The sequence below is a fragment of the Dendronephthya gigantea genome, unplaced genomic scaffold (genome assembly GCF_004324835.1).
Source record: "Dendronephthya gigantea isolate DGI-Jeju-01 unplaced genomic scaffold, DenGig_1.0 000281F, whole genome shotgun sequence".
NCBI classification, from domain to species: domain Eukaryota; kingdom Metazoa; phylum Cnidaria; class Anthozoa; order Malacalcyonacea; family Nephtheidae; genus Dendronephthya; species Dendronephthya gigantea.
The window spans coordinates 134890-147200 of record NW_021163291.1 but is presented as its reverse complement, the minus strand read 5'-3'; the positions used below and the strand labels follow the sequence as shown (position 1 = coordinate 147200).

Sequence of the window (12311 nt, the reverse complement as noted above, 5' to 3'; positions counted from 1 at the left end):
TTTCAGTTAAAACGTTCCGGCTTGCAAATTAGAGCAGAAATTAGAGCAGGGCTTCTGTTCTTTTTTCGCTATATATCTAGAAATATCAAAAGCACTTTAGTTGTAAACATACCCTGTGTAAACATACCTTTAATTCTATCACAGCAAATCACAGTATAAACCTCAGTTTTATCCGAGAACAAATATATAATTCAGTTTATAATCATTTACGAAAAGCTAAACACCAAAACGCACGTATCGTCTTCTGAATAATACACAACATGTGTCTATCAATTTGAAACAGGACAGTGGCTATAAAATTTTTGAATGGCAGATGTACAACGACTGCATGTATAAATACGGTTCAATTAAATTTTCTATATATGCCTCTATACACTTCAACAGAGTATTATCTCTGCATGTGTCAATCCATATATATTTCGTTTTTATTTGTTCTTCGGTTGAAGTTATTGTTAATAGTAAAACCATATTACGAGTTATCAACGGTATATTCAGATTTGTTTTTTGGCCGTATATTTTTCTTGTTGTTTTTCGACTTTTTCGACAGCCTCTTACGAAAGCATGTAATTTGCAAGGCATGCAGAGGAAAATTAAACCGGGCTCGGCGCAATCACACCTACAGCTGTCAGTGTTGGTAATGATGTCGTTTGCACGTGCGGGTTGTAAATTACGTTGCAAAGTAAGTCAAAGCAAATGTATTAAACAGGATATTGCACAGTAATTAAACTGCATGTGGAGGCGTTGAAAATTTCCGTAGCGTCAGTTGGAAAACCAACTTGATCTTAATTAACATAACTGAAAATAGTTACGATATACTTTTTCTAGTGAGCATTCGGATTACAGCAAATGAATATGTACTGTACGCAGTAAAGCATAATGCAGTTTTAACAACTTCAAACAGTTTTAATTCACACTGTTAGGCAATCATAGTAATTTTGTTGTAACTCGCTATCATTTTAGCAAACTTATGATCAGTCGCTGTTTAACCGTAAGCAGGCACGAATACAGGTTCATTATTCCTCCAGTTACATCAAATTTATTTTTGTTTTTTTACTTCAAGTTATCATTGATTACAAAAATTCATTTTTCTATTACGATACGGGAGAGATAGTATGTAGTTTATCATTATCATTATAATATTTATCAGGGTTTTGTATGCTAGAGCAACGAATATGTCTCGCTGTCCTGCCGGCAGTGGTTTGTGGTTCTCAAATTTTGTCCGCTTGTCTAGTGTCTAAGGTCTTTCTCAGAAGTAACATGGGTTGGTTTGCTTCCCGGGTAGTATAAGAGTTTAGTATAAAAACGACAGCAATCTTCATTTATCTCTAAGGGTTTAGCTTGAAATGTTCCTGAAGAATGTCAGATAGGAATTCCTGTTCTCCCTCGTCACTCGCGTCAACTGATCGTTTGCGTATTTTTGTCTTTATCTCTTCTGCTTTATTTGAATCCAGCGGTAAGTCCGAGAAAGTATGCGCTGCTTCTTCAGCCTGAGGACCGACTGCCGGGTGCATTTCTCCGTATTCGTTAAGTTCCGTGCGGATTGTCGTTATGAGGTCTGAAGTGCAGAAATTGGAAATTTTAAGATTGTGCTGATTTTCCTTTAAATTTTATTCTGTTGATTACCAGACAAAGAATTTCAGCGTAATATTTTTTTAGCTTGAATAACTTACTGTTCACGCTGCTAGTGCCAGTCTCTTTAATATCTTTCCGTATTTCGCTGGTCACCTGATCTTTTTGCTCTGGTGGAATGGCCAGTCCGTTAGCAACATCTGTGGCCAGTTTCTCGATATCTTCTTTGAATGAACCAATCGAAGTTGACTCCTTCATGACGTCAATAACACCGCCGATAACGTTCTCGATTCCTAGAAACACGGGTTTAAGTTAAAAATTCATGTACAGTGATCATCCTCGTTCCCAGATTTTTCGCGTACTGCGTATGCAGTACAGTGATGCATTCAAGATTCAGTAATCTTTCTTTCTGTTGTCAAACAATAAAGAACTGACCTTCTTGGACTTTGTCGTGATACAAACTCTTGTCAAAAGCGACGCTTCTCTGAAATGAAAAAGAAACGGCCATGAACACCTCAATAAAGTGTCTTTGGTGGCTTTGATTACGATACAAAAGTTCACTAAACTTCTACGCAAGCTTCTCAACGTTAAGTCTTCCTTGTACTGATACACAAGTTTCCAGGCAGACAATTTATTTACTTCATTCCTGACAGCTGGTTCTACTATGAGTGAAGTTAAGATGAAGTGTTGAATATGATCGATATTGAATCCAAACCTTTTCGGTTGTTTTTGATTTTCTTCTTCTCAACATTTCTTTGTCCTCTTTCTCTTCTTCCTCGTCGTCAACATCACGACTGTGCCTTGACACTTCTTTATCTGACATATCCTTTGTTAGTAGCTCTAAAAGATATAAATTAGAGTTGTTTACTAAACCGTAAACGATAAGATCAGTTCTGAGTTAAAAATTCCAACCTCGTCGCGACGGTTCAGCGAATGCAGTCTTTGGGTTAGTTGCGTCACTGCTGTCCGCCATTGCTCTCGACGCCATCTTCTTACGACCATCAAAGTCTTCGGATTCCAAAGACCGCCGACTTCGTGTTAATTTTTTCCCATCTGTAGGCTTTGATATAAACTCCCCGTCTCCTTCCTCGTCAATAATTTCACGTTTGTATTCAAACTTTAGCTTCTCCACTAGAAAGAAATTGCAACGTTCAATGAATGTACTCGCTCGAATCACATCTTGAACTTCAACGCTCTTACCTGGCTTGTTTTCATCCTCAGCTGACCTGTATTCTCTGTCATAACCCCCAACGTTACCAAGGTAAGCCATGAGAAGATTTCGTCCATCTGCATTCTCTGCAGATCTTTTATCAACACTCTTTTCCTCAACAATATCATCCACAGCTGTAGAAATATACAAACAAATAAAAAACCTTAGAATATACCACCATTCTAGAGCTTCAACCATTTTGTTCCTTCCCAGAAATACTGTCCCCTCGTTTGTGCAGTGTGATGATAATTGTATATGATAAAGTTTGTATTCTTCTTTTATTATATTTTACCTTTCAAAGCCTTCTTTGCTTCTTCTTTATTTTTCATAAGATCTTCGCTATCAATTTGCCGTTTATCTTTTCCTACGAATAAAGTGGTCAGGATATCAAGTTACTGCTACGCTATGACTGAAGGTAACTGTTAAAAGATATGTTTTACCTGATGGCAATAACTTCTTGGCAGCTGTCGATGAAAAAAGATGATGAAAACGTACTTTAGGTGTTGTTCGTCATATGTCAAATAATAGACACAATTCTAAACGTCTACATACTTGATCAAACTTACCTTTCAAGGCGGAAGAAGCCGCTAAAGTATAAAAAAGTAGATGAAATGATATTGCTTAGCACTTAATAGAGTTAAATTATCACTTGCATTCAAAAGTAGAATTGAAACAACTAAAGCATGAGGGCAACTAGACATAAACACCAACCTTTCATCAAATGATTTGCAACTTCAGCTGAAAAATGGTTATAATATAAATTGAGAATTTGTTCAAATACAAATAGAGAAAGGTTTTTATGTAATTACTGTAGTTCAGAGTGTCAAAATACGTTTATACCATGTTCTTTTTCATCATCTTTTTCAGATTTATCATCATCTTTCTCCTCCTCGTCCTCGTGTTTCTTCTTATCGTTTTCATCATCATCATCTTCATCATCATCCTCGTCTGGCAGAGCTGAGAATTCATCCACATCATGATGTTGACCATCTAAATTACGTCCAGCAAATTATTTTAGAAAATAATTCCCGTCGAGATACGTTTGACAAGACAATTAACAGTCACCTCTCAACGAAACCGCTTGTTTCTCTCTGTCTTGAATTCACTCTCATCCGCGTTTGAGAAGTGTTTTAATACAGAGGAATGGATGTGCAATTTTTGTTATCAGACCGAAATTGGTGCTTTCTAATTTATCTTTACTAAAACACTGGCCAAAACGTAAACAAAGTACTCGATGAAGAGTTGATTTCGAAAAAGACCTTTAACTTACCAACAGAATAAATTGAATTATGCCAGAACGATCCACAAAAGCGATTTTTGTCGCCATAACAACGGCTGCTACATTCGGAATCAGGCACTCGGCCATATTTACCAAATTTATTGCCACAGAAACACAGATAGGAATACTGAACACCAGCAAAGCGATATCCTTCTTTTTTACAGGTGTGCAGGCACCATTCAGGGGTCATCTCGAACTTTGAGAAATGTTTCTTCATGTCACGATGAGGCTTCCGATCCTTGAAACAACCTTGATAAGCTGTAGAAAGATAAACCAGAACAATATGTTGATCAAGTTTCTGATTGTAGTTTGGCAGGGTACTTAATGCATCGACTGCTTATTAAAATAAATAAATTTCAGGCCTATTAAAAGCCTGGATAAAATACGTGTAGCCAGTGGGGCTTTATGAAGGACTATAAGAGAGTGATAGATTTTTCCATTTTGACACAATCGAACACCGTAGATCTCATTAATATGGAATCTGCACCTTCATGCTTCTCGTTCAATGGTAGATTTTCTCCCGTCAACTCTTTATCAACTTGATCGGCGAATTGCGCAAACTCGGTAGCTGGATTTTCTGACTGAGCCTTTTCCATTTTCGTAGCAGTTCTTACCGGCGCCATCTTTGGTTGTTTGTCTGAAGAGAAAGCATTGAAATATATTGATTTTTTGTTCGTTTCATCTCAAAAGGTCGCTCAATGTGGTTATGCTGTACAGTCTTCAAGGCTCGAGGCTAGCTAAGGCGAAATAAAGTTTCTAATCACGACATTGAATCGAGTCCTTGCCATTCAACTTTTGCGTATTCTGGTTTTCTTCTGCATTACAGGAGCTTTTAGAACTGGTACTGCCACTAAAATTTAACGATAAAAATTACGGACATTGTACCTCCTCGTACTAGTGTATCCCGATACACTGGCATATTTCCTAAGGCATCCCGTACTATTTGTTCATACAATGGTTTAAGCGGTGTTTCTGTCTTCTTCTTGAAGTGAACTGTGAACGTCACAGCAACCTTTCCCCTGTCCTCTCTGTAATGGTTAGCAACGGATAGTACGGGTGAGTTTATATTACCAGACAACCAGCAAGCAGTGGGACATATTCTTCGACTATCTGCACATGTACAAATGGTTCTAAATTACCTTAATTTCTCAATGGACACACTTTTAAAGTTCTTTTTTGCTTCAAAGACGCGTGCCAACTAGGTAGGATAAATAAACAGCAATACGTGCGTCAGATGCGTGTTATTACAAAAAAGAGAAGAGTGGAATGAATAAAGATGGAAATAGGAATTTAGGACAGTGCAAACCTCGCGTTTTGCTTCCGTCTTGAACACACGATAACGGGTCGATCTCTTCTTTTCAAAATCAGCCGACCAATTTTGTTTGAAAAGAATTGAAGCAGTTACGGACTTTTTCGTGCCTTCAAAAGATAACATATGGACATTTATCAGTTGTAAACTAGTCTGAGCCAGTTTAAAGCTTGGTTTTCATATGTCGTAATTCAAATATACAAACCTGTAGATTTGTCAAGTTGATCTTTATGCAAAGGATATGGTCTTGGTTCTGGAGGATGATAGTTACCATTCTTGCCCACGTATGGTCGGGGTGGTCTGTACATATGGTCATAATAATAATTCTGTTGTCTTTGGTCCTGTTGATATTGGTACGCAGCTCTTTGTTGGTTATATTGCTGTTGTTGTTGCTGCTGTTGCAACTGTTGTTGTTGTGGATATTGTTGTTGTTGTTGATTAAACTGCTGCACGTTACTTTGTTGAGGTTGTGCAGGAACAGGTTGAGGTACTGCTGGATTTTGTTGCGGTTGTATCGCGGGTGCTTGTTGTACGGCCGGAACTGCGGGCTGAGCCTGAACACCGTATCCCGGCGTTCCAGGCAGTACTTGATTTCCAACGCCTCCAAACTTGTTAAAGTAATTCATCGCCTCAATAGGGATAGGCCCTGGTCCAGTTTGAGCAAGCATTTTCGAGGCCTTCATTACATCAGCATAGACATTAGGCTTCTTTCCGGGTGCCTGGGATGGTGCGTTTTGTGTTGACGATGATGCGGGCATATCGTTAGCCAATGGTTGTGGACCTGCATGTGCGGATTGAGCTACGCCTGATACCGCAGGTTGGGGTCCAAGCGTATTTGCAGGCTGTGATACAACGGAGGCTACTGGTTCTGATGAACCTGAAACTGGCTGACCAGGTAGCGATGCGAAACTACCAGCAACTGGACTAGACACAGACGTCTGACCCGCAACGGGCGGGGAGACTGATGACGAGTCTGATGATGTAGTGGAAACGGTTTCAGTAGAGGTCGTTGGTTCGTTTACGACCGTCTCCGAAGCTGTTGCACTCGGTGTTGTTATGTCACCAGCGGCTAGAGCAAATGAAACTATCGATTAGAATTTGGCGATCATCAACTGCGTCGATACTAAACACAACTTACTTACCAAATATATCCGAAACTTGGTGTTCAACGTCGATGATATGACGAAGGGATTCGTGGAATTCCTTTGGCTGTAGTGACATAAACAATCAATACGATGATTAAAAACTGAATGTCTCTGAAGACTATTATATAAATCTAAGATAACCTCGCTTTTTTAACCTCGCTGCATTATGAATTTTGGAAGCGCGCGTTCCACTCAAAAGCTTTCGCAGACATTTCCAATTTAAGGCGAACGTGTTTGATAGATATGCATATGATATAAAAAAGCACCCATTGAACTATATTCTTTAACACCACTTCATATTGGAGATGTAAGTACTACTGTACTAACCGGTTTGGACATCAACCATTCCACTAAATCCTGAACTTTACCATCGTTTCCCTGGAGATAAATAACACAAGAATATTAATTATACACAGGACCTCCATGTTTAAAAATCAGAGTTTAATAACGACTTCTCGCTATCATATATACTAACTGTAGATCGTTTGGTCTCCAATTTTCCTTTGGAGCTTTTGTCATCTTCCACCATGCCAATGCTGTTGAAAAGATGTTCAAGCTCTGAAAATGATACAAACAAGTATAAATCATGGATGAAATTTGATCGAGGCTTATGGTTTTCATAACTTCATCAGATATCACGCACCCTTCTTGTCTGCATCCGAGATTTTAGAGTCTCCTTTCCAGTTCATTCCAACATCATCTATAAACAACATATGAGTCGAATTGAGGCGATAGTTTTTTGAACTAATAGCGTACAACTCAATACACAAGTGCTGAAGTTTTATTTACCTTTCTCTGGTTGTGCTTCGTATGATCTTTTTTCTAAAAAGAAAGTGAAACACATTCCATGAAGGAACTTTATCACATATTTATGGACAAAGAATTGTTTATAATTTTGCACATACCCACAGGCTTGTCCTGTGTTCGGGAAAGAAGAGCTTGGAAGAACTGATCTAAAATGAGAATTACTCAGTCAATTATTTCTACTTTCTCACGAGCCATATCATTGATTTTGCACTGCGAATATGATAAGAAACTTCGTGATAATGTAACCAACCTTCCTCTTCGGATGCTCTCTTCTTTAATGGCGGAAAATGTTGCTCGACTAAAAGACAAAATCAAGGTAAAATATGGGCACGGGAAAGACATTTAAAGCGTCCAAAAAGGCCTCAATTTATCCAATCAAAAATCTCTCGAGGATCTCCTTCTTTTAAAACGGTAAAATGTCGATTTTTTTCAAGTTCCTCAACTGAAAGCAGGTCAAAAGGCAACACATATATTAACTTACCTTTTCTTGGTTTTCTTGCTTTTAAACCTTTCTTATCCTCTTCTTCTTCATCAAATTCTGATCTCAGGACGCGAATCAATGTTCGATCTGACGGATCAGCACCGGCCTCGATAAAATTAGTTTCTGGTTTGAACAAGAAATTAAGATGAAGAAAGATTGCTTTTGCTAACTTGTAGAGAAGTAAATCGGCTTTTAAACTATAGATTTCTAGCATGCGTACTTCATAACCTAAATGTCAATGCGCTTTTTCTTATTCCTCTTTAAGTCAGAATGGAACAAAGCGATTTATTAATCTCGTTTATTATATACGGTCCAGCAAACTCGCGCTTTTAAATGTCATGTAATAGAATTGCACCCATGCAACGAGCAGAACTCCAGGCACTTAATTGTGTTAGGATTTTGGACAAAATTATGTATAGAGAAGTACAGGAGCTCCTGTATTATTTTAGGAAAAGATTTTGATTGAATTTGTTTGGTACAGTGAACCATAATCTTTATTTTCTATAGTCTGATTTCCTCGGGAAAAAGGAATACTTACTTAACTACCTCTCAACTCTTTGACAAGAATTGACGAGACGCATGATTCTATACACGCGATTTTCCCGGCTATAATCCTAAAGATTAGCTGAACAGAAATGAGCTTCCTATATTATATGATTATTATTGTATTTGTCGACACACAGAGAACAGAGAAGGGATGCGTCTCATGCCGGTCACGCCTCGTTAACTCATAGCCCAAACTACCTAAAATTCATCTTCATTTTCTCATATGTCTATATCTAGAGATCGCTTCCACTCATACAAACATTTAATACAAGACGAGAGATTTGACATATAAAGATTTGTTCAATTCTTCAGCTCATTTTTCAATGAAATGGTTGAAAATTGTAAAAGGGACGAAGTTCACGCGAGCTTGTTAAGTACCTGCTGTTAGGATTACTGAGGAAACTTTAAACGTCAATAAAACAAAATTTAAATGATATTTTCTACGGAAAACGACATACCCGTTTGCGGACGGCTTTGGACAAGAACTACGATACAAAATAACGTCGTTATCCACAGCAATCCAGTTAATTTATATCTGGCTTTAGTAGCCATCTTTTCACTTTTCACAAGATTACTTTTCACTCGAGATTCTTCGCCCTGATGAGCACCAGATCACATACTCTCAGCTGATTGGCTGTTTGCTGTGAGGTCACGGATTGATTTTGGCGCCCTCTTCTGATGTCAGAAGTAACACTGACGATTCAAAACAGACCAATAATAGTAGGCCTATGCTATAGCATTGAGATTTCAAGAAAAATTAGGTTTTTAATATCTGTGCGGTCTAGAATATTTGCTGCTGTTTGCAGTTTTTATTTGCATGGCCACATACGCTAAAATTTGAAGACAGGAACGATGAATTAACCGGAATTTATTGGATATCACAGGATCAATAGGTTTAAGAATTTTGTCCCAAACATAACTGTGGCGTATGGGTTTTAGTGACTGACAGATTCACAATGGATAAATGACGTCATTCCCGAACCTGCTACTCGTCAGCAGGTCGACAGAGACTCGTTTATATAAACACCGCCCTAAGTTGTAACAGTTTCTAGAAACTTAAAAACTCAAACAAGCCTTGCTCTTGCAAATAAATATACGAGTTCCATATTTGCTATATCTATAGCTGATATTAAAAACCTTTATTACTAATAAACTAGATTGTAAAATATATCTACAGGGTAGGTAGCATATGTATACAGTATATACAAGATATGCGACTTTAAATCTGTTTGCATACGAATCTTTCTTCCAAGAACAAAGTAACGTCGTTTTGGTGAACAACAATTTGCGGTCCAAGCGGAAAAGATGGTTTTAATGCATGCAATGAGGTATATCTCGTTGCACATTGTACGTATATTATATTGTTCAACTCTGCAGTTATTGCACGACTTTCACAGGTGGAGGATGATTCACGTTGATTGCCGTCTGCCTTGGCTTCGTTCTTCCCATCTTGCTTGCGTTCTGCGACGGTTGAGCGTGACGTATCGGTTTGGATTGAACAGCATCAGGACCAGAGTGTCTCTGAACCAACACAGAACTCACCGTACTCGCGCCAGGAGGACCGGAACCTGGAGAAGAGTGGCGTAGACGTTAATGCGCGTGCGTCGGCGTTATCTAGCTTTACTTTCGCACATACTTCGTTATATGATCGAATCCAAATCTTACCTGCCGTCGTGGTTTTCCCAGCAGATCTAAAATCAGCACGGCCAATTGCTTTCACGTTGATGGTCCGAGTTGGTTGGACCAGTGTTGTGGTGGGATTTATACCACCACCAGTCGTGGTTCTAACCGGCGCCGTCGTGCGTGGAGCATGTGGTGCACACGTGTTGGGAATGCTTGATGTGGATGGTCTGGGAAGCTGAGATCGAGGATTCATTTCATTTCCTGATAAAATGTGATATAACTATCGTTAATGAAAGAGGTAGTTTTGGAAATTAGTGGTCTGAGTTAGCTGAAGATAACAGTTAAAGTACCTGAATCACTAGATCCTCCGGCATCCCCCCTGCCTTGGGTATCACGTGACCCAGCGGGTACATCGTCGTCACCAGGTTCACGGAACATGTGCATTGCCTCCAGGTTGAGGGCGCAGACTCCTCGCATAAATGCTTTCTTCATCGTCTCTTCGTATATCTCTCGTTCTGCGTGCAACCGGCTGACCTCGACCCTGGCTGCATCCAGTGCCTTGTTTGCCTGTCAGGAGAGAGTATTGAGAAGTTGAAGGTCAACTGACCTCGTGTTTATGTCATCTGAAGAACATTCATTCACTTACCTCAAGGAGCTTTGCCTCGTATTCGTCTGTCAATTTGACACAAACATCCTGCGCTTTTGACTAAAACAGAAATGAAATACTTCCTGAAGCATTACGTGTTGTTGTTTCAGTATTAACCAAAGGAGAAAAGATTGCTCTGCACCACAAAAAAATCTGATGTACTACAGGAATAAAGTTTTCAGAGGTTTACCTGACAAGCCTTCTCAACTTTCTGTCTCCACCTGGTCTCCACCAGAGAACGCCAAGCACTCCAGATTTTACACTTCATCACATGATTACGATGTTTCTTTGCAAGATTGGTGCCGAAACCCTGGAGTTGATAATTATATCCAATGAAATCACAGATAACGTTATCAAAAATCCAAGATACCTGCTTTCTTACCTCTTTCTTCTCATCCACATGTTTTATTTTCCAAGTGTTAAATCTTCGTAGCAAATCAAACCTTTCTTTCTGCAAAGAAGATTAGAAATGTTTACATGATTTCACTGAGCAAATTTTAACACCTAGAAAGCTAAGTACTTGCATACATGAATAGCTAGTTCTACATGCATAGTTAGTTCATGACTAGCAAAAAAAAACCAAGGTCTTAGGATACATATGATGGATATCCTTTTTTCCATTGAATGGCATCTCACTTGTTTTTGTATGGCCTTAGTCATGTTGGAAATAATGTTATCTTTATGTTCCATTGTTTTCTCATAAGTGTACAACAGCTCTTTCAGACTTTCAATGTCATTTTGCTTCTTGTTCATTTCTGCTGCATGCCTAAAATTTAGTTGAATCAAATATTAGTTTGATATCATTTTCAATCACAACTACAATTATACAGATATTGTAATTTGTAATTGTAAGCTACCTTTGTTTCTCTGCCCTTAGTGCCTGTTTATGATTTTCCAAAAGTGCCATCTTTGATTGAGCAAACTCAGCCTTAAAAATAATTAGTGTAAAATTCACAATTTATTGCTTTTTCACAATTTTAATAATTATATCAAAAGATGAAAAGATGTAGAACTAACAAGAATATTTCTTTTTAAATCCAAACACCATGAATCCAATTGTGATTCCATTCTCACAAGATCAGTATCAACAGTTGGTGAAATCATTCTTGGACTATCATTCATACTGTTATCTGGTGTTGTTGACTGACTTGAGGTGAAGGAATTGTCAGTTTCTTTCACTTCTGATGAATTATCTGCAGAGATGGTTTGAAATTTCAAAATAAAAACACAATAAAATAAACACCAATTTGACTAAAAATCATAGCTGAAATACAGTTCAACCTTGAGTTAATTTATAGGTGCTTATTTTATTTATAATCTACAAACCAGTTGATCCATGATTTTTATATAGGGCAGCATCAGCCCTCATCGGAGTGGTTGGCAAACCAGTAACCTCTTGCTGTACATCCTCAGTATCCTGTTCATAAGAGCCTCTACTTGTTTCAGTTGCTGTAGATTCAGCTACTTTACTTATATGTTTTTTCATTTGTGGTACAATGACTTTTGGAGTGACTACAGCATAGCGTAGCAATTCCTCGTACTCCTTTTGTAACGAAGTTGACACCGAACTGCCAACAGATTCCACCGGTAGCTCGGGCACAGACGAAACCTCACTGCTGGTCGACATTTATCACATTAACAATTGTCAGATCTTTATAAAACACTTTTCAAAACGATAAACTTTACAGCTTCTTTG

General features: G+C 38.4%; 2 protein-coding genes across 2 annotated transcripts; both read right to left on the bottom strand.

Moving 5' to 3' along the window:
• Positions 1–1008: 1008 nt before the first annotated feature.
• LOC114541337 (stress response protein nst1-like) lies at positions 1009–7620 on the bottom strand. The gene is made up of 24 exons (XM_028561272.1): positions 7570–7620; positions 7418–7465; positions 7302–7334; positions 7156–7212; positions 6988–7070; positions 6840–6890; positions 6510–6576; positions 5573–6436; positions 5365–5477; positions 5198–5256; positions 4944–5086; positions 4546–4695; positions 4050–4316; positions 3620–3769; positions 3491–3517; positions 3346–3366; positions 3220–3243; positions 3072–3143; positions 2770–2913; positions 2482–2700; positions 2285–2409; positions 2005–2053; positions 1671–1862; positions 1009–1555 (listed from the first exon to the last, which is right to left on the bottom strand). The coding sequence occupies exons 4-24, from the start codon at positions 7199–7201 to the stop codon at positions 1326–1328; spliced, it is 3096 nt and encodes a 1031-aa protein (XP_028417073.1). The 5' UTR covers positions 7202–7212; positions 7302–7334; positions 7418–7465; positions 7570–7620; the 3' UTR covers positions 1009–1325.
• Positions 7621–9529: 1909 nt separating this feature from the next.
• LOC114541328 (centrosomal protein POC5-like) lies at positions 9530–12273 on the bottom strand. Its single transcript, XM_028561262.1, has 10 exons — positions 11942–12273; positions 11633–11808; positions 11473–11543; positions 11252–11381; positions 10998–11066; positions 10806–10925; positions 10616–10675; positions 10320–10536; positions 10012–10230; positions 9530–9914 (listed from the first exon to the last, which is right to left on the bottom strand). The coding sequence occupies exons 1-10, from the start codon at positions 12240–12242 to the stop codon at positions 9724–9726; spliced, it is 1554 nt and encodes a 517-aa protein (XP_028417063.1). The 5' UTR covers positions 12243–12273; the 3' UTR covers positions 9530–9723.
• Between the last annotated feature and the right edge of the window lie 38 nt (positions 12274–12311).

Excerpts from the sequence above, each read along its gene's own strand:
- LOC114541337 (XM_028561272.1), bottom strand. The coding sequence starts at position 7,201 with ATGAACTGGAAAGGAGACTCTAAAATCTCGGATGCAGACAAGAAGG. Across the intron at positions 4,696-4,943 it reads GGATACACTAGTACGAGGAG|ACAAACAACCAAAGATGGCG; the intron begins GTACAATGTCCG and ends CTTTCTCTTCAG. Across the intron at positions 2,410-2,481 it reads CGCTGAACCGTCGCGACGAG|AGCTACTAACAAAGGATATG; the intron begins GTTGGAATTTTT and ends TATATCTTTTAG.
- LOC114541328 (XM_028561262.1), bottom strand. The coding sequence starts at position 12,242 with ATGTCGACCAGCAGTGAGGTTTCGTCTGTGCCCGAGCTACCGGTGGAA. Across the intron at positions 11,809-11,941 it reads TAAAAATCATGGATCAACTG|ATAATTCATCAGAAGTGAAA; the intron begins GTTTGTAGATTA and ends CCATCTCTGCAG. Across the intron at positions 11,067-11,251 it reads CTAAGGCCATACAAAAACAA|AAAGAAAGGTTTGATTTGCT; the intron begins GTGAGATGCCAT and ends TCTTCTTTGCAG.